Below are 26890 nucleotides of genomic sequence, written 5' to 3'. Positions count from 1 at the left end.
AGGTTTCCACCTAACCCAACAGAGATAATTTATTTATTTTCAAACATTTTCTCAATGTCCTAACATTTTCTTTAAAAAGTAGCATGTCTACGAGCTCACAATGCGTCACATCGCCACGCGTTTTGAGCTTGTAGATTGGCTATACTGTAGGTTTGATACTATATAACTGATAGTTGATGCTATATTGCTGGGGCAGTGCCACTAAGACAGCTACAACACAAGTCAACATTATCGGTTTGTTACAGTCAAAATCTTATGGGGTTATCTTTGTGCCATAATTAATTCGTATTCGTACTTTTCCTTTTTTTTACTCGTAAACATTTTTACCAAAAAAATTACACGTAAACAAATTAATTCGAAAAAACTATACGTAAAAAAAAAAAAGTATGAATGTTTTTTTGGAAGCTGCAGTGATTATTATGCCAAAACTAAAAAGGAAAGCCAAAATACGAATATTTTCTTACTGTTTTACGAGTTGTTTTTTTGGTTACTTCATCACGAATGCTTTCATCAGATGCACGACTGCAAATCTCAGTCAGCAGTTAGGAAACTGCCAAAAATCACATGATCAGCAGAGAGCCAATGATGTGAGGCCTGTCCCACTAGCCAATCAAAAGGCTCCGGAGTTGGCATGGCAACCAGCTGTTGCCATGTCTTGTAAAAGTGAGTACTCTGGGCTTTCTTATACATCATTTTAGCTAATTCCATCACCAGTCCCTATGGAAGTCTAAATGCTCAAAAAATAATACATAAATACTACAATGAAATGAAATAAAAGAAATAACAAAATGATATAAATAAAAAATAAATAGTTCTATAGATCTAATCATTTGTATAATTGTATTAAATAAGAGAAGTACTCTTTGTATTGTACTTCTTTTAAATAAAGGGGCCTCGGCATCGGCCAAGGGACCCCCCGGGGACCCCCTGGAGCTCTGGGGAGCTCCGGGGACCCCCGCGGACCCCCTGGCGCTGCCGCAAAGGGGCTCCGAAGGGGCCCAAAAATAGGAGCGGCACTTTCATGGGAAATTTGGGACTTTGACCGTGCGGACCCCCTCCATGGGTGACGGGACCGGGGCAAACGTGACAGCGCGGCCTGGTGGCGGCCCCCCGGTACTGCAGCGCACATAAAAACTCATAACTCGGGCTAGGAGCGACCGTTCGAGACGGGACTGGTACCCACATGTCCGGCTCGGGGCCCCGGAGCCGGCCGTGGAGGAGCGCCACCTGGTGGCCGAACGCCGGTACTGCAGGCGGGTAAAAAAGGCCGTAACTCTGCCCCCGAGCCACCGGGAGAGACGGGGCCGGCTGCGGGGGGGTCCTTGACCTTAATTGGTGCGACAGGAAGTGCCCTTCGCCAAACAGGAAGTGCCTCTATATCTCATGAACCGTTTGTCGTACAGAAGCGTGGGTTGCGTCATGTGACTTGATTGGGAGTCCTTGACCTTAATTGGTGCAACAGGAAGTGCCCTTTGCCAAACAGGAAGTGCCTCTATATCTCATGAACCGTTTGTCGTACAGACGCGTGGGTGGCCTCATATTACTTGATTAGGAGTCCTTGACCTTAATTGGTGCAACAGGAAGTGCCCTTCGCCAAACAGGAAGTGCCTCTATATCTCATGAACCGTTTGTCGTACAGACGCGTGGGTGGCGCCATATCACATGTTTAAGAGATATAGAGGCACTTCCTGTTTGGCAAGGGTACTTCCTGTTTGGCGAAGGAAGCACCAATTAAGGTTAAGGACTCTTAATCATGTGATATGACGCCACCCACGCATCTGTACGACAAAAGGTGCATGAGATATAGAGGCACTTCCTGTTAGGCAAAGGGCACTTCCTGTTGCACCAATTAAGGTCAAGGACTCCTAATCAAGTAATATGAGGCCACCCACGTGTCTGTACGACAAACGGTTCTTGAGATATAGAGGCACTTCCTGTTTGGTGAAGGGCACTTCCTGTTGGCGAAGGAAGCACCAATTAAGGTTAAGGACTCTTAATCATGTGAAATGACGCCACTCACGCGTCTGTACGACAAACGGTTCATGAGATATAGAGGCACTTCCTGTTTGGCGAAGGGCACTTCCTGTTGCACCAATTAAGGTCAAGGACTCCTAATCAAGTAATATGAGGCCACCCACGCGTCTGTACGACAAACGGTTCATGAGATATAGAGGCACTTCCTGTTTGGCGAAGGGCACTTCCTGTTGCACCAATTAAGGTCAAGGACTCCCAATCAAGTCACATGACGCAACCCACGCGTCTGTACGACAAACGGTTCATGAGATATAGAGGCACTTCCTGTTTGGCGAAGGGCACTTCCTGTTGCACCAATTAAGGTCAAGGACTCCTAATCAAGTAATATGAGGCCACCCACGCGTCTGTACGACAAACGGTTCTTGAGATATAGAGGCACTTCCTGTTTGGCGAAGGGCACTTCCTGTTTGGCGAAGGAAGCACCAATTAAGGTTAATAAGGACTCTTAATCATGTGATATGACGCCACTCACGCATCTGTACGACAAAAGGTGCATGAGATATAGAGGCACTTCCTGTTTGGCGAAGGGCACTTCCTGTTGCACCAATTAAGGTCAAGGACTCTTAATCATGTGATATGACGCCACCCACACGTCTGTACGACAAACGGTTCATGAGATATAGAGGCACTTCCTGTTTGGCGAAGGGCACTTCCTGTCGCACCAATTAAGGTCAAGGACCCCCCCGCAGCCGGCCCCGTCTCTCCCGGTGGCTCGGGGGCAGAGTTACGGCCTTTTTTACCCGCCTGCAGTACCGGCGTTCGGCCGCCAGGTGGCGCTCCTCCACGGCCGGCTCCGGGGCCCCGAGCCGGACATGTGGGTACCAGTCCCGTCTCGAACGGTCGCTCCTAGCCCGAGTTATGAGTTTTTATGTGCGCTGCAGTACTGGGGAGCAGCCACCAGGCCGCGCTGTCACGTTTGCCCCGGTCCCGTCACCCATGGAGGGGTCCGCACGGTCAAAGTCCCAAATTTCCCATCAAAGTGCCGCTCCTATTTTTGGGCCCCTTCGGAGCCCCTTTGCGGCGGCGCCAGGGGTCCGCGGGGGTCCCCGGAGCGCCCCAGAGCTCCAGGGGGTCCCCGGGGGGTCCCTTGGCCGATGCCGAGGCCCCTTTATTTAAAAGAAGTACAATACAAAGAGTACTTCTCTTATTTAATACAATTATACAAATGATTAGATCTATAGAACTATTTATTTTTTATTTATATCATTTTGTTATTTCTTTTATTTCATTTCATTGTAGTATTTATGTATTATTTTTTGAACATTTAGACTTCCATAGGGACTGGTGATGGAATTAGCTAAAATGATGTATAAGAAAGCCCAGAGTACTCACTTTTACAAGACATGGCAACAGCTGGTTGCCATGCCAACTCCGGAGCCTTTTGATTGGCTAGTGGGACAGGCCTCACATCATTGGCTCTCTGCTGATCATGTGATTTTTGGCAGTTTCCTAACTGCTGACTGAGATTTGCAGTCGTGCATCTGATGAAAGCATTCGTGATGAAGTAACCAAAAAAACAACTCGTAAAACAGTAAGAAAATATTCGTATTTTGGCTTTCCTTTTTAGTTTTGGCATAATAATCACTGCAGCTTCCAAAAAAACATTCGTACTTTTTTTTTTTTACGTATAGTTTTTTTCGAATTAATTTGTTTACGTGTAATTTTTTTGGTAAAAATGTTTACGAGTAAAAAAAAGGAAAAGTACGAATACGAATTAATTATGGCACAAAGATAACCCCATAAAATCTGGAACAGATTTTTGTAAAACTTGTGACCTGGAACGTATCTGTGTCGCGTTAGACTTGAACCGCTTTAAACCATTATGTTATGCTTTTTATCTATTGAAAAAATAGCAGATCTACAAGCTTAAGCTTGTAGATCTGCTATTTTTTAAAAGTCTTGAAGATTTGTGGAAGTCTTTGAATATTTTGACCTGATTCTATAAATGTCTTCTAAATCCTTCTAAGGTTTTAGATAAACTCATGTTTCTATGTCTGTGGTTCTCAAACCTTTTCATGTCAACCTCCATCTCAAAATAGTATTTATCAGGGACCCCCTAACCCCCAGAAGCAAATATTTGAGTTACAAATGTTTGCTTTAAAAATTATATATTCAAAGATTTGCACAAATGTTCATGATAAAAAAGAAAAAAGAAAGAAAAACTCGCAGCGCGGCACTCAGTATTCTTTTTTATAGTTAAAGCATAAAATAATGGTTAAAGTGGTTAAATCTAGAGTGACAGGTCTAAATGGGTTATAGTGGTACAAAGAGTTTTTGAGAAGCATTCAACAACAAATGAAGTCCAACGCACTTAAGCCAAAGGGTTTTTGGGCTGTGCAACAGTAAAAAACAGCAATGTTGTACAGGCAAAACATTTCACCTGGGAATTTACAGTGTCATTAATTTACAATTTACAATTTGAGCATTTAGTAGACGCTCTTATCCAGAGCGACTTACAAGTGCGAGATGGGAATAAACAGAAGTAAGCATGAACTCTAATCAATAAATGACAAAGTAAACAGTCACACCAGAGTCTCAGAGTCAGACTTTTGTCACACCATTAGTCTGTCTGTCACCCTCTGCAATTCATGTCTAGACTCATTTACACTTGATTACGTTTTCTTTATTTTTTTTCGGTCATGGATTTATACAGTCGCCTTGTGTCCTGGCAAAAAATGGTTGAGACTCCCTGGTGTGCGCACGCGCGTACACACACACACGCGCACACGCGCACACACGCACACATGCACACACGCACACACGCACACACACACACACACACAGACGCACACACTCTTGTGCTGCATTAAACAGTACAGATGCATCCCGTCGGCAGTGAGAGCTGAAGGAGTGATATACACTGTTTTCAAGCGACATACAGTATACAGGAGTTCCTAGTATACCGGCACAACTCACAGTCCATTTACGAAATCATACGAAAACGACAGATCTACAAGCTCACACAACACGTTGTGGATGTCCGTTTTATAAATATTTAACCAATGAAAAGTTTTGAGCTTGTGACTCAATAATAAAGTTATTGGATCCACTGGATCAAATGCTCTTTTTTCCCCATTTCCTGAGAAGAAACACTGTTGGACATACAAGGTTTCTATCCATCAGCGATGGAAACCTCACTGCTGATAACGATCATGTTTGTGGAGGGCTGATCATAAAACATTATTCTATTGAATTATGTGAACACTATACATTTTGTAATTATGCTTAAAAATGCATTAAGCTTTCGGACATACAAGGTTTCCACTTGACAGTGCTGTTCTAAAGCACTACAGCAGACACATGCTGGCTCAACAATACTCAAACATTATACACCTTATCCTTATACACCTTATCCTTATACACCTTATCCTTATACACCTTATCCCACTCAGCCAGCCGTGAATAACTGAGCCTGCACTGGAACGAGGGCTTAAAGTACCTGACGTGCTTCCACTGTTCTTCATCCTTACACAGTGCACAAAGATGGGCCTTTAGCTTTACTGAACTCTACCAGGTGAGTTCGTAGAGCACTGTAGTAACAACTGCTATGTTCAATCAAAACTAATCAACTAACTGATTAAAAAATACTTTCTGATTAATGTGTTTCCCCATGTTTGATTTAACAGTTGTTCTAGTTTGGTTTAATTTCAATGAAATCCTTTGATTTATCATTTATTTGTTTTTATTCTCATCTCCTATTATCATCAGACAGATTTGATGTTTGTTGAATCATATCATATCAGTTTGCTTGTATAGCTGTTTTAGTTCTTTAATGAGTTTTTCTTTTTTTGTGCCAATAACCTTCTGTTTATAAACCCCTGTCATATGCAAGTGAGAAGGCAAGATGACACATTTAGAAAATCTCATTTTAAAGTCACGCATCAGGTTTGTTTTGTGTCATTTCAAACATACTGTACTATTTTCACAATGAACATGACAGAACGTGTATGACAATATCAAATGGTGCAACCTAATGAAAATAGAAAGCACCAAGTTGCTTATAATAAGCGTAAATGGCAACACTGGTGTGTGTGTACCTTTCCTCTTCGTGGCAGGGGCACTGTATGCATAGCAGGGACGTGCAGAGAATGTTAGAGAGGCAGGGGCTGACATTTCTAGAAGGGCCTTTTGGTGGAAATATCGAAAATAGCAGACCTCCGCGTTGTGAGCTTGGAGGCTGGCTATTTTCAGTGTGTGATACCACACTGAACTAAGCATTATCAAGTCAATACTGGAGATGTGGCGTAACGGCATGGATTTCTACAGAGCGGGCAATTATTTCAAACATAAGCTGCTGCATTCAAGTTTAGCAGAGTTTGGACAAGGCAATTCTCTTGAATGCTGCCTTCAGGTATGGCATGGAAAGACGGGGCATTTGCATTTCTTTCACCATAGTAAAAACCGCATTCATGGTCCGGAGAGGGCACTTTTTACAGACAGATAAAAGGGCAGGGGCTCAAGCCCCCTTGGATGTCTATGTGTGCACGTGCCTGATGCATAGCAACTCAACTATCCCAAAGAACTGCAGAAGAACGACCGTTTGTGTGTGTCCTGGCATGTGGGTGAAGAGAGGAGCAGGAGATGAATGGTTTTAGTTTGGAGTTAATCTCCATCTCCCCCCAGACCCACTGCTGCTCTGGCTGAGACGCTTTCATCACATCTTCATCTGTTCTCCACACACGGATTCATCCCCCTTTCCTTTTACTCTGTCTCTCATTCAGTCCATCTATGGATTCATCCCCCTTTCACCCTCCTTCTCTCATTCAGTCCATCTATGGATTCATCCCTCTCTCATTCAGTCCATCTCTCCCCGAGGCTATACCCCAGTGATTCTCAACTAGGGATGTACGATTATTGTGGCAAAAAAAAAAATCGCGATTTACGATATTATTGCGATAATCAAAATCCATTATCCTGGGGCAGAAACATAGCAGATCTACAAGCTCACGTTAACGCATCGCAACGCTATTTTTTACACTCTCTTCACTCTCTATCAAACGTCTTTGCCAAAAAATAGCAAAGACATTTGATAGAGAGTGAAAAAAGACTGTATCAAGTACGTATATTATAACTTTTTACCAATTATAGAAGGTTTCAGTGGTACTGGATATGCAGCTCAGCAAATAAAAGGTGAACTGAACACAGTGCATGATGGAGGACGATATCACAATATGTTAAATCTCCACGATACGATTATCGTGAGTGTTTTTTATCACGATAAACGATAATATCGCTTATCGTCCCATCCCTATTCTCAACCTTTTTTTTCTTCTCCATATCAAGTTTTAGTTTGATATGCATCAGGGTTAGTTTTATTTTGATATGCATCAGGGTTAGTTTTAGTTTGATATGCATCAGGGTTAGTTTTATTTTGATATGCATCAGGGTTAGTTTTAGTTTGATATGCATCAGGGTTAGTTTTATTTTGATATGCATCAGGGTTAGTTTTAGTTTGATATGCATCAGGGTTAGTTTTAGTTTGATATGCATCAGGGTTAGTTTTAGTTTGATATGCATCAGGGTTAGTTTTAGTTTGATATGCATCAGGGTTAGTTTTAGTTTGATATGCATCAGGGTTAGTTTTAGTTTGATATGCATCAGGGTTAGTCCAATCCAATCATCCTGGTGAAACAGTGATGTCATGTCGGCTAGGTGTGGTGAAGGACTGCTACAAGCCCCAGTAGGTGCCATTCATCATCACAACACGGACGCTTCTAAGACTATAACAAAACAAGTTAGTGTAGCGTGCACAGAATTATTTTTAGCTGAATTATGACTCATATCTGGATTGGAAAGCCGTGAAGTGAGCAGAATCTAGCCCCTGGTTTGCCTTGCATTATTCTCATCAAGGTCATAGAAGTTGTGTGTAGGCCTGTCACCATTATTACATCGTTAATTGGCTAATTATTTTTGTCATGGTTGTCATAAGTCATGTATGCCCTGCAAGCCAAATGACGTCATGATGACGTTATGATAACGTCCTCTGGTGACTCCGGTGACGTTCAGAACTCAGCCAGATCACAGCCCATATGGGGATGGTCTTGACGTCATTACCAGGACGTCATATGGACTTTTTTGTTTGACAGGATTATTGTTATTTTTTGTAATGTTAGTTGAACTATGAGCATGTAAGATTATATTCTGGGACATATTTGACTAGTTATGATATTTATCTGGCCTCGATCGGACCCTCTCTGATTAATCCAGGATGTCCGTTTTCGTGGGCAGGATTTATGTTGGTTGAAATCAGGTGCTATTCTAGGCCAGATCTGACTAGTCATGGTTTGACTTGATCAAGACATCACTGATTGGTCCAGGTCCTGACCGTGCTTGCTGGCTTATGACGATATACGTATTGTATAATACGTATATCGTCCTAGGTGTACCTAGGTGTGTGTAATTACCTTGACCGTAGAATAGGATGTTTCCACAGATATGTATTGGTGTATCTTTATTCTACTACTTGAATGAGTGCTGCACAAACGTAGACTTTGCTTCAGCCATGATTAATTTCCTCTCTGACGCTTGCATTGTGCAGAAACACCTGAAGTCGGGGTCTTTCTGACCCAGAATAAAACACTGACACATACAAGGTCTCTGACCCGCGGTGAAAGAAACGGCTCGCACCAGGAATCCAACGGTCCAGTTTTCTGACTGACAGGCAGGCTGCACTGCAGTGAGAGGTCGTGCCGGGTACCTCTGGGTACCTCTGGGTTCTGGCCAAGCAGCAACAACAAAAACCTGTCTCGTTTATCTTGCTGTCAACTCCCTAATGCAGCCCTAATCCACTCCACTGACCTGCACCTCATCCCTGTTACTCAACGTAGACATATTTGCTCGCCTGCACATTGTAGATATGTGTGTACCGGTACATACACACCCAACATTCAGGCAGCCTATATTATATGCCCAAACAATTCTTCTATGCGTTCTATTGTCAGTGGGCGGGACTAACATAAAAGAAAATAGGAAAGAAGTGTAGGAAATAGGATCTAGTTTAAGGTCTTGAGACACAGCTATAGGCAGACCCATTCATTCCTAGACAGCTTGCCTCGTACAAAGCCACAACGTGACAAAAACAAGACGTAATAGTACAGTACAGAACACACCGTACTGTAGCTGGTGAAGTACTGTGGCTCATTTTGGTAAGAGTAGGCATTCTCTCAATGATCCCAAGGTTATCAGTTCAAACCTCACCAAGATTGTTCTACTCTTGACTCTGACACATAATTGTAACAGCGCCTGAGTCATTTTCATTCTAACAAAACATCCGGAGAACTGTAACAGAACAGCAAGCACTGTGGCTCACTGTGTTAAGATGTTGGGCCTGGGTCTCTCATAGATGGAAACTCTGTTCTGAGAGTCTGAGCATTAGACCATTACAACATCACACATTTACAACAGTTGTCCTGAGTTGTCCTGTCCTTGTTTGGTCTGGGAGTCAAACAAGGAAGCTTTGTATTCAGAGAGGCGTTAGACCACTGCACTACAGTGCCTTCACAATGGTCAAATGAAGTGTTATTTTGAATGTTAGCCTCAAAACTTAAAAAAAGAAGAAAAAAGAAAAGAAAAGAAAACAAGTGTTAGGACTTGGAAACGCTGTGCCGAGACTGCGCACTACTAACCCAACATACTTTGATACCGACCATGATACTGACATGACACTAATGACACTGACATTATACTGACCATGATACTGACATGATACTGACCATGATACTGACCAATATACTGACATTATACTGACCATGATACTGACCATTATACTAACATGATACTGACCATTATACGAACATGATACTGACCAAGATACTGACATGATACTGACATGATACTGACATGATACTGACCAAGATACTGACATGATACTGACCAAGATACTGACATGATACTGACATGATACTGACCATGATACTGACCATGATACCATGATACTCAAGTATGCAAAAGTAAAACATTTACAAAATGATTAATAAATGTGAAAATAGCAGATCTACAAGCTCACAGTGTGTCACATCCCGATGCGTTGTGAGCTTGTATAACCGTTATTTTCACAATAGGCATAATTGAAATACGGCATTCATAATGTACCTTTTTTCCTCTTTCTACAAATGTAGTGGAGTCAAAAGTACAATATTTGTCTTTGAAATGTAGTGGAATCAAAGTCCTAAGTATCCAACAATCCAAATACTCAAGTAAAGTACATATCGTCTCTGTCGAGTGGAAACCTCATTATGTCTAAAAAAAAAACCTGCAAAATTAGCAGATCTACAAGCTCAAAACATGGTGCGAGCTTGTAGATCTTGTACTTCTGTTTGATCATGTAGTAGGGCATTAATTTACAAAAAATAATAAGCTTCCCAACAGCAATGACATACTCATACATCTTTTTGTTAACATTCTGTTATTGTCCACCCCTGACAATAAGCTATTTGAACTGCATGACTACCAGATAGGCTGACATTGACGCTGGGAGAAGAGGAGGAAAACCAAGGAATTTGAATGAATGAATAAATGAGGGTCAAAAATGCCACGTCTCTCTGGCAGCCTGTGTGATGAACAGACATACCTTCTGATGATACACTGTTTGCATACACAAACATGACACACCGGTTGCATACGCAAAACATGCAAACGCATTTCTAGGTGCACCCACCTCACGCACTCCAAGTCCCTCTCTGACTTTCAACTCTTTTCATATCAAGGTCCATTATTTATTGGGAATTTGAGCCACGGACCACCTAATGAAATGTTGCCTCTCAGACCAAAGACTTAGATATATATATTTTGTTATCATTGGATAAGATTTTGTCCACAATTCCATGCTGCATTGATGTGACTGGCACCATAGGAGAGATAACAAGCATGTGACTGGCACCATAGGAGAGATAACAAGCATGTGACTGGCACCATAGGAGAGATAACAAGCATGTGACTGGCACCATAGGAGAGATAACAAGCATGTGACTAGCACCATAGGAGAGATAACAAGCATGTGACTGGCACCATAGGAGAGATAACAAGCATGTGACTGGCACCATAGGAGAGATAACAAGCATGTGACTGGCACCATAGGAGAGATAACAAGCATGTGACTGGCACCATAGGAGAGATAACAAGCATGTGACTGGCACCATAGGAGAGATAACAAGCATGTGACTGGCACCATAGGAGAGATAACAAGCATGTGACTGGCACCATAGGAGAGATAACAAGCATGTGACTGGCACCATAGGAGAGATAACAAGCAAACGTTGATCAAAACAACAATTCTTCTACATTTTCTAATCGAGTAGACTTCTTGTAAATTAAGTAATGCCAATGTAACAATCATTTAAAGATTTATAAGGGTCCATTTGGTTACCAACTCTCCATCATTTAGCTGGGGACCACCTGGAACCCCCTCAGGGACTACTGGTGGTCCCCTGACCACTGGCTGAACACCACTGCTCTAGTTGGACCCCTTTTTATAATAGTATATAATTACACAAACTATTACACAAATAAGTGCTTATACCTGACTATTCTCCATTATGTACTGTTATAGTAATGCACCGATAAGGAAATTCTTGGCCGATACCGATGTTTAAAATAACAATTTAGCCGATAGCCGATATCGATACCGATGTTTGTTTATTTTGTTTTAAGTGTTATAATTTCCCCCTTTTGTGCAAGGGAAACAAATACATCTTCATTATAAGAAATAACTGTTCATAAATACAGCTTGGTAGGCTGCAAATAACCAACACACCAACATGACCAGCGTAAAATGTGTGCTTATCAACAACAGATAAATATCGGCCACTGCCATCGGTTAATGTTAGCTTTATTTGCCGATACCGATATTGACCGATATGGGAAATATCGGCCGATGCCGATGCTGTGGCCCAGAGCCTTAGAATGGAGAGTTAGGCCAACTACGTTCACTTCATGGGGCGAGTCCAATGGCGGCTCGGGAGGAGCTTCTATAGTGACAAATATCTAACCGGAAGTCCTCTAAATGAATGAGAGCAGCTGCTCAAAACATTATTTCCTAACGACTTTGACCTTTATAAAAATAATCGATTCAGACAAATGAAAGAAAAAATATCACAGGTTATTTCCTGATATCTTATTCGAATTTTATTAACCATGTTATTTTACATCGTTTTTTGGCAATAGTACCAAGTAAATATTACAGAGACTTTAGTTGTCACTGTAAAATACTTTAAAACCGTTCTAATGTTGTATATTCACCTAAAAATGCCGATATTCGCGACGCTGCATCACTTTAGAGCTGAAATGGGTGACGTAACGAGTTCATTTTCGGACCCCTCGGTGACACCACTCTCTGATTATACTGCTCTGATGTGGCCGATACATCTGTGCATCCACTATAGTGTAGTAGTGGTCACAGCTCCTTTAAGTCACCTCCTTCTGCCCCCTGTATAAATGCCCTGCCACACCTCCACCTCTTTCTTCTGTATTTCCACATTGAATGTGGTGGGTGGCTTTTGTTTTCTTCTCTGTAAAACAAATTAAGAATTGAAGTTACAAATTACTTACAGTGTTTGTTTGTCTTTGTAGAGAGAAAGGAGCTGTGTGTGCTAAAACCACTCACTTGGAGACGTGTGTGTTTCTGTCTTTTGTCAGAATTAAAAGAAGTGTTGTCTCCAAAGAGCGTCCTGGGTCTGTCTCTACTTCACACAACGCAGAGAGATACATATAGTCATACAGTACAGACTGACTCACCCGGACCCCCATGAAGTGGTCTATCTATAGTCATACAGACTGACTCACCCCCATGAAGTGGTCTATCTATAGTCATACAGACTGACTCACCCCCATGAAGTGGTCTATCTATAGTCATACAGACTGACTCACCCGGACCCCCATGAAGTGGTCTATCTATAGTCATACAGACTGACTCACCCGGACCCCCATGAAGCGGTCTATCTATAGTCATACAGACTGACTCACCCGGACCCCCATGAAGCGGTCTCGCAGGACGATCCAGGACAGCAGGAAGACGAAGGCCTTGTTGCAGCAGAAGAGCGCCGAGGCGTCGGTGCTGTGGATCTTCCGGAGGGCCTGCAGGTACAGGTAGTTGGTGAGGATCCACAGCAGGGCGAACGGCGCCACCCTGGCCACAAACACCCTCCCTGTGAGGCCCTCGTCACCGAACAGCCGACAGCACTCTCTGCACACAAACACACAACACAATTCACCTTATTCCTGGTCCTCTCTATCGAGGCAGCCATTGCCTTTTACAGGGGGTGCTAGAGAGTTTTTCTCTGTGTGCTGCTTCAAAAACATCTTTTCACTTCCTCCCAAGTAAGGAAGTGACACGGAATTGTCTGTTGCCAGATTTTGCCAAAGAAATAAGCCCAACAGAAGCAACTAGAAGCAGTGCTCTTCCGAGCACAGGTCTCCACCAGGCCACACAAATCGGCCTGTTATAGCGCCACCATGAGGCTGATTTAAAAAACGTGGGGCAGAGGTTCTGAATTAGCATCCAGGGAGTGTGTGTGCTCAGTTTGGCAGCGATCGTGCCAACGACGCCGGAGATTAGCTGGTAACAACCAGGCCACACAAATCGGCCTGTTATAGCGCCACCATGAGGCTGATTTAAAAAATGTGGGGCAGAGGGTTCTAGATTGGCATCCAGGGAGTGTGTGTGCTCAGTTTGGCAGCGATCGGGCCAACGGTGACTGAGATTAGCTGCTCACAAACTGCGAGGACGCACGGACGCACGCACGGACGGACGGACGCACGCACGGACGGACGGACGGACGGACGGACGGACGGACGGACGGACGGACGGACGGACGGACGGACGGAGGGGAAAACATACTCTCCCTCAGCCTTCGGCTGGTGGAGACAACTAGGCTCAGTTTTACTACTTTACATTTACATTTACATTAATAGCAGATCAGCAAGCTCACAATGTGTCACATTGCGACACATTGTGAGCTTGTATATTTGCTATTTAAAAAATATTGAGGAAAAAAAAAAGACATTTTAGAAACATTTTAAAGGTGATACACCATGAAATTTCACTTTTCCTATTTTAAAACCTTTTTTTGGGGTCCCACTAGCACCTTCTATCCTCACAAAGTCCCATTTCTGACCGTTGTGTCTTTCTCTGGTTTTGAGAAGGCGAAGGTTAAAAGTATCCCACGGGTTCTCAAAACAGGCTGTCCAGATTTGCTGCCGATTTTTCAAAAAACAAAATTCTTTAAAAAAAAAATGTTTTTTCAAAAAGATTTGGGGGGGTGGCGCAGTTCAGGCCAAAGGTGGTACTGCAGCTGAAAATGCTCTGAGAGCCATTCAAAATGAAAGAGGCTCTCTATTTAGGAGTGGTAATATAGCCTCAAAACGTTTTTGGTACATAAACAATATGACATACATACTTTTTAAATGCATGGTGTATCACCTTTAACAACATAAATCTGTGTGGAGGTCCCTGGCACCGCATATTTTCAGGTGGGGCTAGACAGGTAACATTGTCAATCATGAAGGATATTGGCAAGATCTTTGCTCCAGCAGCCAGGAATGACAATGACTCCATGAATAACAAATACAGCAGACAATCAGTAGTTAACATGGGCAGGAGCACATTCAGTACTGCAGGTGCTACAACTCTACAATAGCTTCTTCAACTAGAGCTCCACTTTATTACTCAGACATTTGCTAACCCTAACCCTTACACACACAGGCCAGCAGTCAGCAGATGTAATGTGTTAAATAAAGTGATGATGGTTATTTGGGCACATCTTGCTCTGCTGTAAATGTAAATGCAAACCTAAATTGACTGCAGTGAAATTGCCTGCAGTCTGCAGTCAATTTACATTAGCATCTATCTGAATAGGCAAGAGTCATTCGATTGAAAAATCCTTTTTGAATGACTCGACAAACTGAATTTAGATTAAAAACAGTTACCGGCAGATAGCTAATGCACACTTTAAAACATGAATTTTGACTTCTTCCAATTATATAAAAAAAAAAAAAAAGATTAATTGATTTGTTGATACACTGTAAAAACAAACAAAATAATTGACCACGCTCCTCGATTAACTGATTCATTGAAAAAGTAATCAATAGAATAATAGTTACCAATAGTTGATCGATGTAGCACTACTCTCTCGTTCTGAATACTTGCAACACAACAAAGCCAATACATTGCCTGTCTACATGCACTTTTAGACATTAGTTGCGTTTCCATAAAGCTGTTTAATGACGTTCTGGTCCATTGTATTATTAGTGTTAGCCCACAAAACAAACCATCTGAACTCTGTTTTCACAATGTGCCAGCTCAGCTGTAGCTCTTTACAGACCGTTGTACAAAGACAACCTCCGACAGAACTTAAAACGAACATTTGTTCAATGCAAACTTATACCAAACTGTCTCAGTATCACGTTCAGTCTCTGTTTATGTGTTGGTTGTTTGTGTCGCTCTTCTGCGACCTGGCGTTTCCCAAGGACCCTGAGCACAACTAGCCTGGTTAATAAACCAGACTGCACAACACCACCCCCTGTTGGTAGTGGTGGTGTTGTGTAGTCTGGCCCTTCACATTAAATAAGCTTTTTCCACCAGCCCTCAGAGAGGACGAGCCAATCAGGGCTATAGGCTTGGGGCACGTGGTGGGTGGTGGCCTGGTTCAAAACCATTCAGCCAATCAGGCGAGTCTGTGTATATTCAAACACATTCCCCCCTCCACTCTTATTACAGACATCAAACAGATTGTAGTCTTTGATGCTTTCAGTGACTAACAAGCTATTGACACTTGTATGGCTCAATCAATTACAGCAGCTCACAAGCCCTTTGAAGTTCAGAGGGAGCAATTAAAAGCAAGTCAACTTAACATGTTTTTAAAACACCCCCTGCCCGCCCCCCCCAGAAGTGGAATGTCTGCCCGAAATCTCAGACTCTCTTCCCAAAACGAAGTGTGTGATAGAGTCTGACGCTTGCAGTCAGGCTAAAGCACAACAGTGGGGGCCAGTGGTGTGCAAGGAGGTAGGGAGCGCTACACTAATTCCAATGACACCCACAGATGGAAACAGACTAAATTCACTTTGTCTCAATGAGCATTTCTGATAATTCGCTTCCTATTTTTCGAATATGTTTATGGAAACGCAACTATTGTCTCTGTTGTGTGGAAACCTCATACAAGAACTGTTACTTTTCAGGATTCAAATAAAAAAGTAGCAAAAGCGGGTTGCCTGGTGGCCTAGTGGACCAGGTGCATACCATATAGGCATTGCCATTTCGGCATCAATGCCTGTCGGCGTCGCCGGTTCGATTCCCGATCCAAGCGACCTTTGCCGGATGTCACTCCCTGTCTCTCCCCCATTTCCTGTCAGTCTAATGTCCTATCCAATAAAGGCAAAAAGCCCAAAAACAAATCTTAAAAAAAAAAAAAAAAAAAAAAAGCAAAAGTAACAGATCGACAAGCTTGAAATGTGTCGCTTATGTTATGTCCTGGCCTTCACATTGTGCTGTGTCGCCCTCTTGTGGCACAGCACGCCACTGCAGACCTCTGACTTCCAGTCATCTGCACACCTGTCTTCCGTTAACCTCGCCTATACCAGGCTTTCTGGGGGAAAGCCTGGTGTTCGTTCACAACAGGCCGTTTGGTTTCCGCCTAAAGCGCGGCCGGAAACCACTAGAAGAAGCGGCGTCGCTTTGATTTTGTTCCCCAGTTTGTTTCCCCAATCCCAATTAAAATGCTGGAGTAGCCTAGTGTAGTCTTTCCAGTCGCTACGAGTTGGACTAAAAGATGCATATACCAAACGAATTTTTCAAAAACAAAACTACTCCGCACCAGTAAGGCTCCCTAATCGGGAGATAAGCGACCGTAGGTCACTTATCTCCACAAATAGGGCAAAAATGTGTTTTGCCAAAATCTTCCTGATCCATGTTGATGACATGAGTGTAGACATACTGTGTAGTGATTTTCGTGATTTTCGGGCAAAATCTGTAGGAGCAGTGTCCAAAAATGTGTTTTTAAAAATCGGCCTGGAGGTGGCGCTATATGGGAGAGATTCATGTTGATGGGATGAGTGTAGACATACTGTGTACCGATTTGCGTGATTTTAGGGCAAAAATTGTAGGAGCAGTGTCCAAAAATGTGTTTTGCAAGAATCGGCCTCATGGTGGCGCTAGAAGAGGGCCATGTGAGAAATGAGGGGTGGGGTCTCCGCGCCGGCAAGGCGGACGAATAGGTACCGGCCCCGGCTGTCCCGGTCGCTCCTAGCCGGAGTTACGGCATTTTATGTGAGCTGCAGTGTAGGGGGTCCTCCACTGGGGGCGCCACCACTTTTGCATCCGTTCTGGAGCACCAGGAGTCGGTGGTCCCCGGGAATTCCCCGTGAGCAGCCCCGTTGGGGTGGTCATTTGGTCAGTTTAGCACATTTGGTAATTTTTTTACATCTGGGGTCCCCCAGGGACCTGGGGGTCCCTGGAGCTCCGGGGGTCCTTGGAGGTTGTAGTTTGGCAGGTAAGGAGTGTGTGTGCAAAATTTGGCATGGATCGGGGCAACGGTTGCGGAGATATGAGCAGGGCAAAAGTGTGACGTGTGAGGTGTGACAGACAGACTGACTGACGGACTGACGGACTGACGGACTGACGGACGGACTGACGGACGGACTTACACTTTGTGCAGGGTTTGATAGTAAATGCGACCTACGGTCGCAATCAAGGAGTTTATTAGGTAGGCCATTGAGTGCAAGGGAATTATTTTGGGTTAAAACTGTTTCCGGTGGATAGTTCCGGACAAATTGTAGTCTTTGAGCACTACAACATGACGTGTCCAGACCGGTTACAAGCCCGAAAAGTGAAGTGATCCCAGTCAGACTAGTCTTCCGTTGCCAATCTCCACACTTGGGCTGAGTCTGCAAGTACCTTCTGACTCTACAAGTACCTGGCCAGCACACAGCTCTGCGCCAGAACCTCACCTTTCCACTCGTACGGTAAAGTACAGCTTCCAGACTAGCTCTCCCAGTTTAGCAGAGCTCTTAGCCTGTTCACCTCATCCAGTGGCAGTGCACTCTAATCATTGTGGATTTATTGCTGCCCGTGCTTCTCCTCTCCTTCCCAGTTTCTCAGGACCACGGACCGAGTCGGAGCTGCAGCCGAGCCCATTCCCCCCCTTGTGAATTAACTCTGTGGTTAATAAACACGCCCGGGTGGGCTTTAACCCTGTATTGCCTCGTCCTTGCTGAGCGTTTGGGTCACAATCACACAGCTTCGCACCGTGGCCCGTGCATCGCACTTGTGGATCCGCTACTTGTGGTACTTTTGTGTGACGCTGTGTTATGATCAAGGAGGGCATTCATTTCCGAAAAAAAAGTAAAATATGGAGATAGGAAGTTTCTGCTCAACAGTAACAAACATCTAAGAATAGTTGATAGTTGTAGCCCTACCCTCTGTCTGAATGCATGCAACACAGCAAAGCCAATATGTTGCCTGCCTACGTGGGGTCCGTGTCAATATGCCGACGGGCCGATATGCCGACGACCTAAACCTAACCTTAACCCTAACCTCAGTAAAACTAATGCTGGTGAATGCTAACCTGGTGAAATACTAACCTGCCGACGCTGGTGAGTAGCTAACCTGCTGACGCTGCTGAGTAGCTAACCTGCCGACGCTGCTGAGTAGCTAACCTGCTGACGCTGGTGAGTAGCTAACCTGCCCGACGGTCATCCGACCTACTCGGACCAACGGTGAGTTATCCCTACATGCACTTTTGGACTCACAGTAGTGAGTCATCAATAAGTGCAGAACCACAGCAGGTACAGCTCCAGCCAGACTGTCCCGCCGTGCACCGTGGATGATGAGCGTTGTTTAGACGTGGACCCAGCAGGATGATGAGCGTTGTTTAGACGTGGACCCAGCAGGATGATGAGCGTTGTTTAGACGTGGACCCAGCAGGATGATGAGCGTTGTTTAGACGTGGACCCAGCAGGATGATGAGCGTTGTTTAGACGTGGACCCAGCAGGATGATGAGCGTTGTTTAGACGTGGACCCAGCAGGATGATGAGCGTTGTTTAGACGTGGACCCAGCAGGATGATGAGCGTTGTTTAGACGTGGACCCAGCAGGATGATGAGCGTTGTTTAGACGTGGACCCAGCAGGATGATGAGCGTTGTTTAGACGTGGACCCAGCAGGATGATGAGTGTTGTTTAGACGTGGACCCAGCAGGATGATGAGCGTTGTTTAGACGTGGACCCAGCAGGATGATGAGCGTTGTTTAGACGTGGACCCAGCAGGATGATGAGCGTTGTTTAGACGTGGACCCAGCAGGATGATGAGCGTTGTTTAGACGTGGACCCAGCAGGATGATGAGCGTTGTTTAGACGTGGACCCGGGGAGCTGAGTGGCCACTTGAACACGCCGAACGTAGCTCACGTTACACACAGGTCACACAACCTAAATGAACGGCGGGTCGAAGCCTATCTTCGTTGCACTACTTGAAACTGGCCAATATACTGCAGAAATCGATAAGAATAACAGCTTGCTGTTTTTGCAGCGGGTGTCATTTCTGCTATCGTGTGTGTGTGTGTGTGTGTGTGTGTGTGTGTGTGAGGGTGTGTGTGTGTGTGTGTGTGTGTGTGTGTGTGTGTGTGTGTGTGTGTGTGTGTGTGCGTGCGTGCGTGCGTGCGTGCGTGCGTGCGTGCGTGCGTGCGTGCGTGCGTTGGGACATAGTACTATATAATGTGAGGTCTTCCATCTCTGGTAAACCCATGCCTTGATATATTGGACATTTGTGCTGAGGATAGCATGCAGTGCAGGTCTGTGTGTAGCAGAGATGGACAGTGAAGAATGACAGGTATGATTTACCCTGGGCTCTGCACAGACAGCATCTCATCTTAGAGTCAACACAGTATCCTCAGACAGGCACTCAACAAGCTGTATGTTACCAATATGACTCTGTCATCTGTCTATCTGTCTCTGTCCCTCTATCTGTCTCTCCTTCTGCCTCCCTCTCTCTCTCTCTAACTAGGGGTCTTCAACGTTTTCAGGCCAAGGACCCCTTAGCTGAGAGAGAGATGAAGCAGGGACCCCCAGATTCCATATAGTTTAATCGTTTGACAGCACAATCATCAGTGAATTTTGGATTCATGTCAATTTGTGTTTTCAGATATTTAACCACTTGGAACCATCAATACTTAATTAACTTGACCTTTCACTCTGTACTTAGTCTGCTCTTTTTTCCCCTCTACGCCAAACCTCTTTGCCGAAAATAGCCGATCTACAAGCTCTGCGAGGCGTTGTGAGCTTATAGATCGGCTATTTTTGGCTAACGTTCTCAGAATATGGACGTTAGGGTTCAAGTGGTTAATATAAAAAAAGAGAAAAAAGGTTTCTATCACACAAAGATTTGAAGGACCCCCTGTAGTAACTCTGAGGACCCCCTAGGGGTCCCGAACGCCCTGTTGAAGACCCCTGCTCTGGCAGATGTACAAGCTCACAAGTTTTCGTGGACAGCTCATACTGTACCACAGATCTCTAAAAACACAGTGTTGAAAACGGCAGGAACGGTTGGGTGAATTGCAGGGCTTCTATCTAAGGATACTTTGAAAGTTATATCCCATGGCCTAATTTACAGTCACATAAACTATTGCTGTGCAGTCTGGGGCAATGCAGCTCAAAGAGACCTGAGGAGACTACAGATTACACTGAACAAGGCAGCCAGAATGATTTTAAGATGAGGATATGAAATGGGTACAAGTGAACTGTACAGCATAATGGGATGGCCTGGGACGTGCTGGCCACTGGGAAAAGCGGGACAATTCCCAAACGGCCGGTTCATTCCCGGCCGGTCCAGGCCGGCCATTAGGAAAAAAATAAGATGTTTGCACAAAAGTAGTGAAAACAGCCGATCTACAAGCACACAACGCCACACAAGGCGTTGTGTGCTTGTAGATCGGCTGTTTTCACTAGTTTAAATCATTTTTAAAATGATGAATACAAAACAAACGGTTTTGGACGTACAAGGTTTCCACCCGACAATGACGAAATATAACTCAAGAAATTGGCCCACTGGCTTGTCACTTGTCATGATCTGAAATGGCAAATCTTTGAGTAGCAGCAGCGCTGTAGAGAGAGATCTCTCTCTACAGCGCACAATGAGGGCCTCTACAACTCTTTTTCCCGGGCTGAATCAGGGGCCCAGCACGTCCCTGGGGAAGGCCCACAGTACTGGGATGTGTTAGACAGCAGTCTCTTCTCTTGCATTCATTTCCAAAATTCATCTATCTAACAAACCAGCTACATGTAGTATAAGGAATAGATAGAATAGTCAACACAAGATCAAGAGACAACGATCACTATGTTTTACCCCCAATAAAAACTTTCATGGGAAGAAGAACTTATTTAAATTATGGATAACTAGGATGACTTTTTATTTAGTATTATCTTGTTTTATGTTTGTATAGATCGGCTATTTTCGGCAAAAAGAGCAGACCAAGTAAATAGTGAAAGGTCAAGTTTACAAAATATTGACGATTTAAATGGTTAAATGTCTGAAATCCAACATAGACTGATGACAGTGCTGTCAAACAAGTCTATGAATCTATCAATGAAATCGATGAAAATCTGCATCACACATTTATACATGTAGAGGGGGTCCCTGCTTCGTCTCTCTCTCAGCTACGGGGTCCTTGGCCTGAAAACGTTGAAGACCCCTGACTGTTGTATGCTGTAATGTAATGTATTGTGTTTGCTTGGAAGATGGCTAAAAGAGATCAAAATGAAATCGAATCAAAATGTCCCCCGGTTGTCGGGAGGGGCGTAACCCGACCTCAAATATCCCAGATTATCTTGGACAGTAAAGGTGGGTGAGAGGAGAGCCCACCTTTACTGGATTTAAAAACCATTTACAATCACCTGCCGTTACGGTGCTGGTGCAGCCTCTCTCCTGCCCTACTAAAAGTGGGTGTTTGGGGATTCCGCGCACGTGCACACGTCCTGTAGACAGCGAGGGGAGGGGAGGGGGAGTCTCTGGGGCCGCCTGCCTGCCTGCCTCAAGCGGTCCCTCCAAGACATGAGGGGCATCAGAAGAGCGAGGCTAACAGTAACTCTGACTACCATGTCCAGTATGCAATGTATTTCTCTCTGTGTTGTCTTGCTCTGTCCTCTCCGTGCCAGAGGAATGCAGCAGAGTACAGTAGCATAGATAAGATCCCTGTCAGAGTGCTCATAATTAATCTGTTTAGGCCTAGAATTATTCAATGCTTTAACTATTGAAAAATAGCAGATATACAAGCTCACAGCGCGGCACCGAGTGCCGCACTGCAAGCTTGTAGATCTGCTATTTTTGAAAAATCTTGATTTCTTTTTGCAAGTCTATGAATATATCTGTTTAAAAGCGAACATTTGTAACTCAAATATTTGCTTCTAGGGGGTCCCTGGAACAACATCCCTGGAGATGGGGGGGGTCCACGGCCAAACGCATGTAACTTTGGGGGTCCTTGACATGAAAATGTTTGAGAACCACTGATTTAGAAGACATTTATACAATCGGGTCAAAAATATTCAAAGACAAATGTTCACGATTTCTCAAAAATAGCAGATCTACAAGCTCGCAGCGCGGCACTCGGTGCCGCGCAGTGGGCTTGTAGATCTGCTATTTTTCAATAGCTAAACCATAACAAGACACAGATTTGCGTTCCCGGGCTACATGGCTTAATGGACGGATCCGACTTTGGAGGCGATGCTGTGGTCTCTAGGCCTCCAGACCTCGGGTCACAGTGCTTTGTTAGGAAGGTGAGACTCCCTGCTACAACCTCCTGATAAATGGGCTTTGAATCTAATTAAATGATAAGCCTGCGTTAAGCCAGCACATAACAAACAGGGAAGAGGCTATTCGTAAGTGGAGATAATGGGGCGAGGGTAAACGTGATCGTACACAGGTCTACGTTCGTCTACTACTGTAATGTCCATGAAGAAACCAGATGTCATTGACTCCAGCCATCAGGCATAAATCTGGAGGTTCTAGCATAGAATGTTGAGTGTGCACTGCGTGCGCTGAACCTATGAGGAGTTACAGCTGCACACTGTGTAACTTCTTCAAAGACAAAAAAGTACATTTTCATTGAATCTTTTAATTGGTATATTTTTCACAATATCCAACATAAACGTTTTTTTGACAACTTCCCTAAACACTATTAAACACCTTTTTGTTGGGATGCTTATGTCCCATAAGTACATAAACTCAGACTTTTTCTTGTAAAAGAGTAGTTCTGCAGTACTGATACTTTTACTTGAGTAAAAAATGGGCACAACATTGCTAGCCAAGCCATTCGCAAACACAATGGAAACAAACATCACGTCTGTGTGTCTGTGTGCGAGCGTGCACACACAAGACCGCGTGCGAGTTATCGTAACACACGCCGTGTGTGTGTGTGTGTGTGTGTGTGTGTGTGTGTGTGTGTGTGTGTGTGTGTGTGTGTGTGGGTGTGTGTGTGTGTGTGTGTGTGTGTGTGCCCACAGATATTAAAAGCTAGATACCTCCTCCGCCGCTCAGTTCATTGGAGCGAACCGTCAAACTTGATAGGCAGAAGTGCGGAAGTGCCAAAGCACGCTGCCACTCAAAGTGACTACTGGCCAATCGCAGCACATGTTTTCCGGGACACACGGAAGCGTCCACGCCTGCAGCCATACAGTCTTGGAGAAGTTGCCTATCAACCAAGACGGAGGCCCCAGATCCGAGGGAGGCGTCTGTCTACCTTTTTATGTCTATGTGTGATGTGCCTGCCTGGTGTGCACTTCCTGAAATGTAATCGTTTCAACTGCTGCGCGGATTGGATATTCGTTAGACCCACCCCCCCCCCACCCCCACCCCCATGCACTCATTGAAGGAGCCGCCATTTCGGTGGATAAACTGCAGATTCATAAGACAACACCAGACCAGAGAAACAGTCCACTCAGAGAGTGGGCGGTCTATGTGGCTGGAGTGGTCCGTGGCTCAAATGCTGATAGCCGGGGAGCCACTGTGCCAAAATGAGAGAAGACCTGTGATGTCATGACATACTCCAAATTTTAGTTTTTCCTATTAATTTGGTCAATAAGGTACACAGAATGAGAGGCCTGCTCTGCCGGAAACACTGCGAAAAAAAGTTTCCCATTGACTTCACTATACTGGAAAAAAACACACCAAAAAAAGTAGCATGTGAGGGGTCAAACTAAGGGTTCTTCATGATTCTGAATCCATTGCAAGCATTTGTTTTGCATGAAAAACATTCCTTGGGCTAGATTTCAGCCTCTCAAACCCGTTATTTTGGTCCGTTTTCTAGCCCAAGGAATGTTTTTCATGCAAAACAAATGCTTGCAATGGATTCAGAATCATCAAGAACCCCTAGTTTGACCCCTCACATGCTACTTAAAGCATATATTTTTTGGTGTGTTTCTTTCCTGTATATTGAAGTCGATGGAGTGAATATACAAATGGCCATAACTCTTTTTCGCAGAGTTTCCGGCAGAGCAGGCCTCTCATTCTGTGTACCTTAATGACCAAATGAATAGAAAAAACAAAAACGTCACAGGTAAAACCCTATTCTTTGAGCTTTTGGGCCTGTGGCTCCCCGGCTATGAACAAATAATGCTCCTTGATATGAAATAGGTTGAAAACCAGTATAGGGCCTGCGCTCTCACCTGAACCTCTGCCTGGGCGTCTGTCTCTCGGGGTTCTTGCACGCGTGGCCGATGTAGTAGATGGGGAAGAAGAGGCAGTTCCAGGAGGTGGCGAACCAGGTGAGGGTGAAGGGCGCGTCGTAGCGCTTGAAGGTCAGCTTGGCCAGCTGCGTGGCTCCGGCCCATGACGAGCACACACACATGACGATGAACACTCCCCACAGGACCCTCCGCACCTGCACATGAACACAGCACCATGAACTAGGGGTGGGCGATATGGAAAAATACAACATCGCAATATTTTTCCAAGCTGTATCACGATACACGATCTTATCGCGATTCTTTTTCATGTTGGTTTTTATGGTTATTTTTCAAGTTACTTACAACCACCTACAAGGTAGCCTCGGAAACCCAGGCTTCATTTGGCGATCGGAAAGAAAAAGAAGCCTGGGCGATCGCGTCATGATCACTGTTGGAGGAAGTGTAGAATTTCCCTAACCAATCAGAGTGCAGAGAGCGTCACACCGAATGTGTTGACGTCATGACGCAGCAGCGTTCTCTGCGCTGAGCAGAGCAGCAGAGGGGGGAGGGGGGAGGAGAACACATGCTGTTGGTCGGAGACTTGCGGTGAGACTCGCCGCGCCCGCCCATCTGCCTACACGAACTGGTCCGCGTTAGCCTAGTGTGCCTACAAGGTAACAAAAGCTAAAAGAAAAATGAGTAACAGACCATTTAGACCAGTGGTCCTCAAAGTGGGGTCCGGGGACTCTCTGGGTTCCTTTTGGGAATTTGACCCTTACAAGTATGTAACTCTGACAGTGTACAAATGAAACCAAATGGACCCTTACGGGTCCATTTGGTTTCATTTGTACACTGTCAGAGTTAAGGGGAGACCTTGACAATTTCAAGTTTGAGAACTACTGATTTAGACCAAAATGCAGGTTTATTAGTAACAAGTGATTAATTTACTATATTCATATTGTATGAATAGAAACTATTGTGACGACTGTGTAATATGGTGTGTCAGGGTGCAGTAGGGTACCTGCTGGGTGCTCACTCTGAGGCAGCAGTGTGATTGACACCTCCGGTGGTTGGTGGTGGAGTCCAGCGCTGTCCCGCTGGAGGCCGTCTGTCCATCTGGACCTGCAGCCGCCACACTCTCCCTGACACGCTCTTCTCCTGTAGACACACACACGCACACGCACACACACACACACACACGCACGCACGCACGCACGCACGCACGCACACGCACGCACACGCACACACACACTGAGGTTAGATTCACAAGCTCAGGCCTTCTACTATAGGCACATACGCACATTAGGGATTGGACGATAATCGCTATTATCGTTTATCGTGATAGAAAACACTCAAAAATCTTTGTGCATTGTGCATTTTTTTACACAAAACTTCTCTTCTGGGGGTCCCTGGCGCAAACGTTTCCAGATGGGGGTCCGCGGCCAAATCTATACATACATTTGTAAACCGCAGCCAGCGGTTTTTATTTATTTGTTAGACACGACCAAATGCAGCACTCCAATTGGCTATAACGTCCGCCCAGTCCAGGGGATCTTAACGTCCGCCCCCGCCCATGGATCTGTAACCCTACACCAGCACATATAACAAGCCTGCAAGCAGCTGTTGCCACGTTTACGCTCCACCCAGCCCACGGCCAGCCCACTGAATCTCACAGCTGATCCACAAAACCATTAGCGCGACAAACAAAACAACTCCGGCAGCAAGCACACACAGGAGGACAACAAAACAACTCCAGCTAACAAACTAACTCCAGCAAGCGCACACACTGGAGGACTCCCTTTGCAATCCTGCAATGACGAACTTACATGCTGCTTCAGCTAAAAAAGGTAATTATTGTATTGCATTTCTTTAACAACGTGGCGAGGGGGGCTAGACAGGAGCGCCGCGTAGCGGCGCGAGTTTCTAGTATAAATACATTTGGAGATCCTTGTCACGAAAAAGAGAACCACTGATTTAGAAGGCATTTGTAGAATGGGCCTCAAGTCTTAATGGGTTATATATACGGTATAACCTGTCACATAATTCCTATCTTTAATTTCCTTCATTCATGAGAATCTTCCAACTTGTTCCAACGACCTGGGGTCATCCAGTCTAAAACTAGCTCCTCCTCATGCTTTAATTGACCTGTAACTTAATCAATACGACATCTGACCAGGACTTCACATGATCAGAGTGGCAGGCTGAGGATAAGACATCT

General features: G+C 44.6%; 1 protein-coding gene across 1 annotated transcript in view; it reads right to left on the bottom strand.

Moving 5' to 3' along the window:
• slc35f3b (solute carrier family 35 member F3b) overlaps positions 1 to 26890 on the bottom strand; it is a gene marked incomplete at both ends in the record, with an annotated part of 167014 nt that overhangs the window by 11398 nt on the left and 128726 nt on the right. The window contains 3 exons of the mRNA XM_080739995.1: positions 12994 to 13213; positions 24673 to 24887; positions 25694 to 25830. Coding sequence (XP_080596121.1) covers positions 12994 to 13213; positions 24673 to 24887; positions 25694 to 25830 — 572 coding nt within the window. The remainder of the gene's footprint in view (positions 1 to 12993; positions 13214 to 24672; positions 24888 to 25693; positions 25831 to 26890) is intronic.

Source organism: Nannobrachium achirus (genome assembly GCF_963921795.1).
Source record: "Nannobrachium achirus genome assembly, chromosome: 13".
In the NCBI taxonomy this organism is placed as follows: Eukaryota; Metazoa; Chordata; class Actinopteri; order Myctophiformes; family Myctophidae; genus Nannobrachium; species Nannobrachium achirus.
This window is presented reverse-complemented; position numbering and strand designations above follow the sequence as displayed.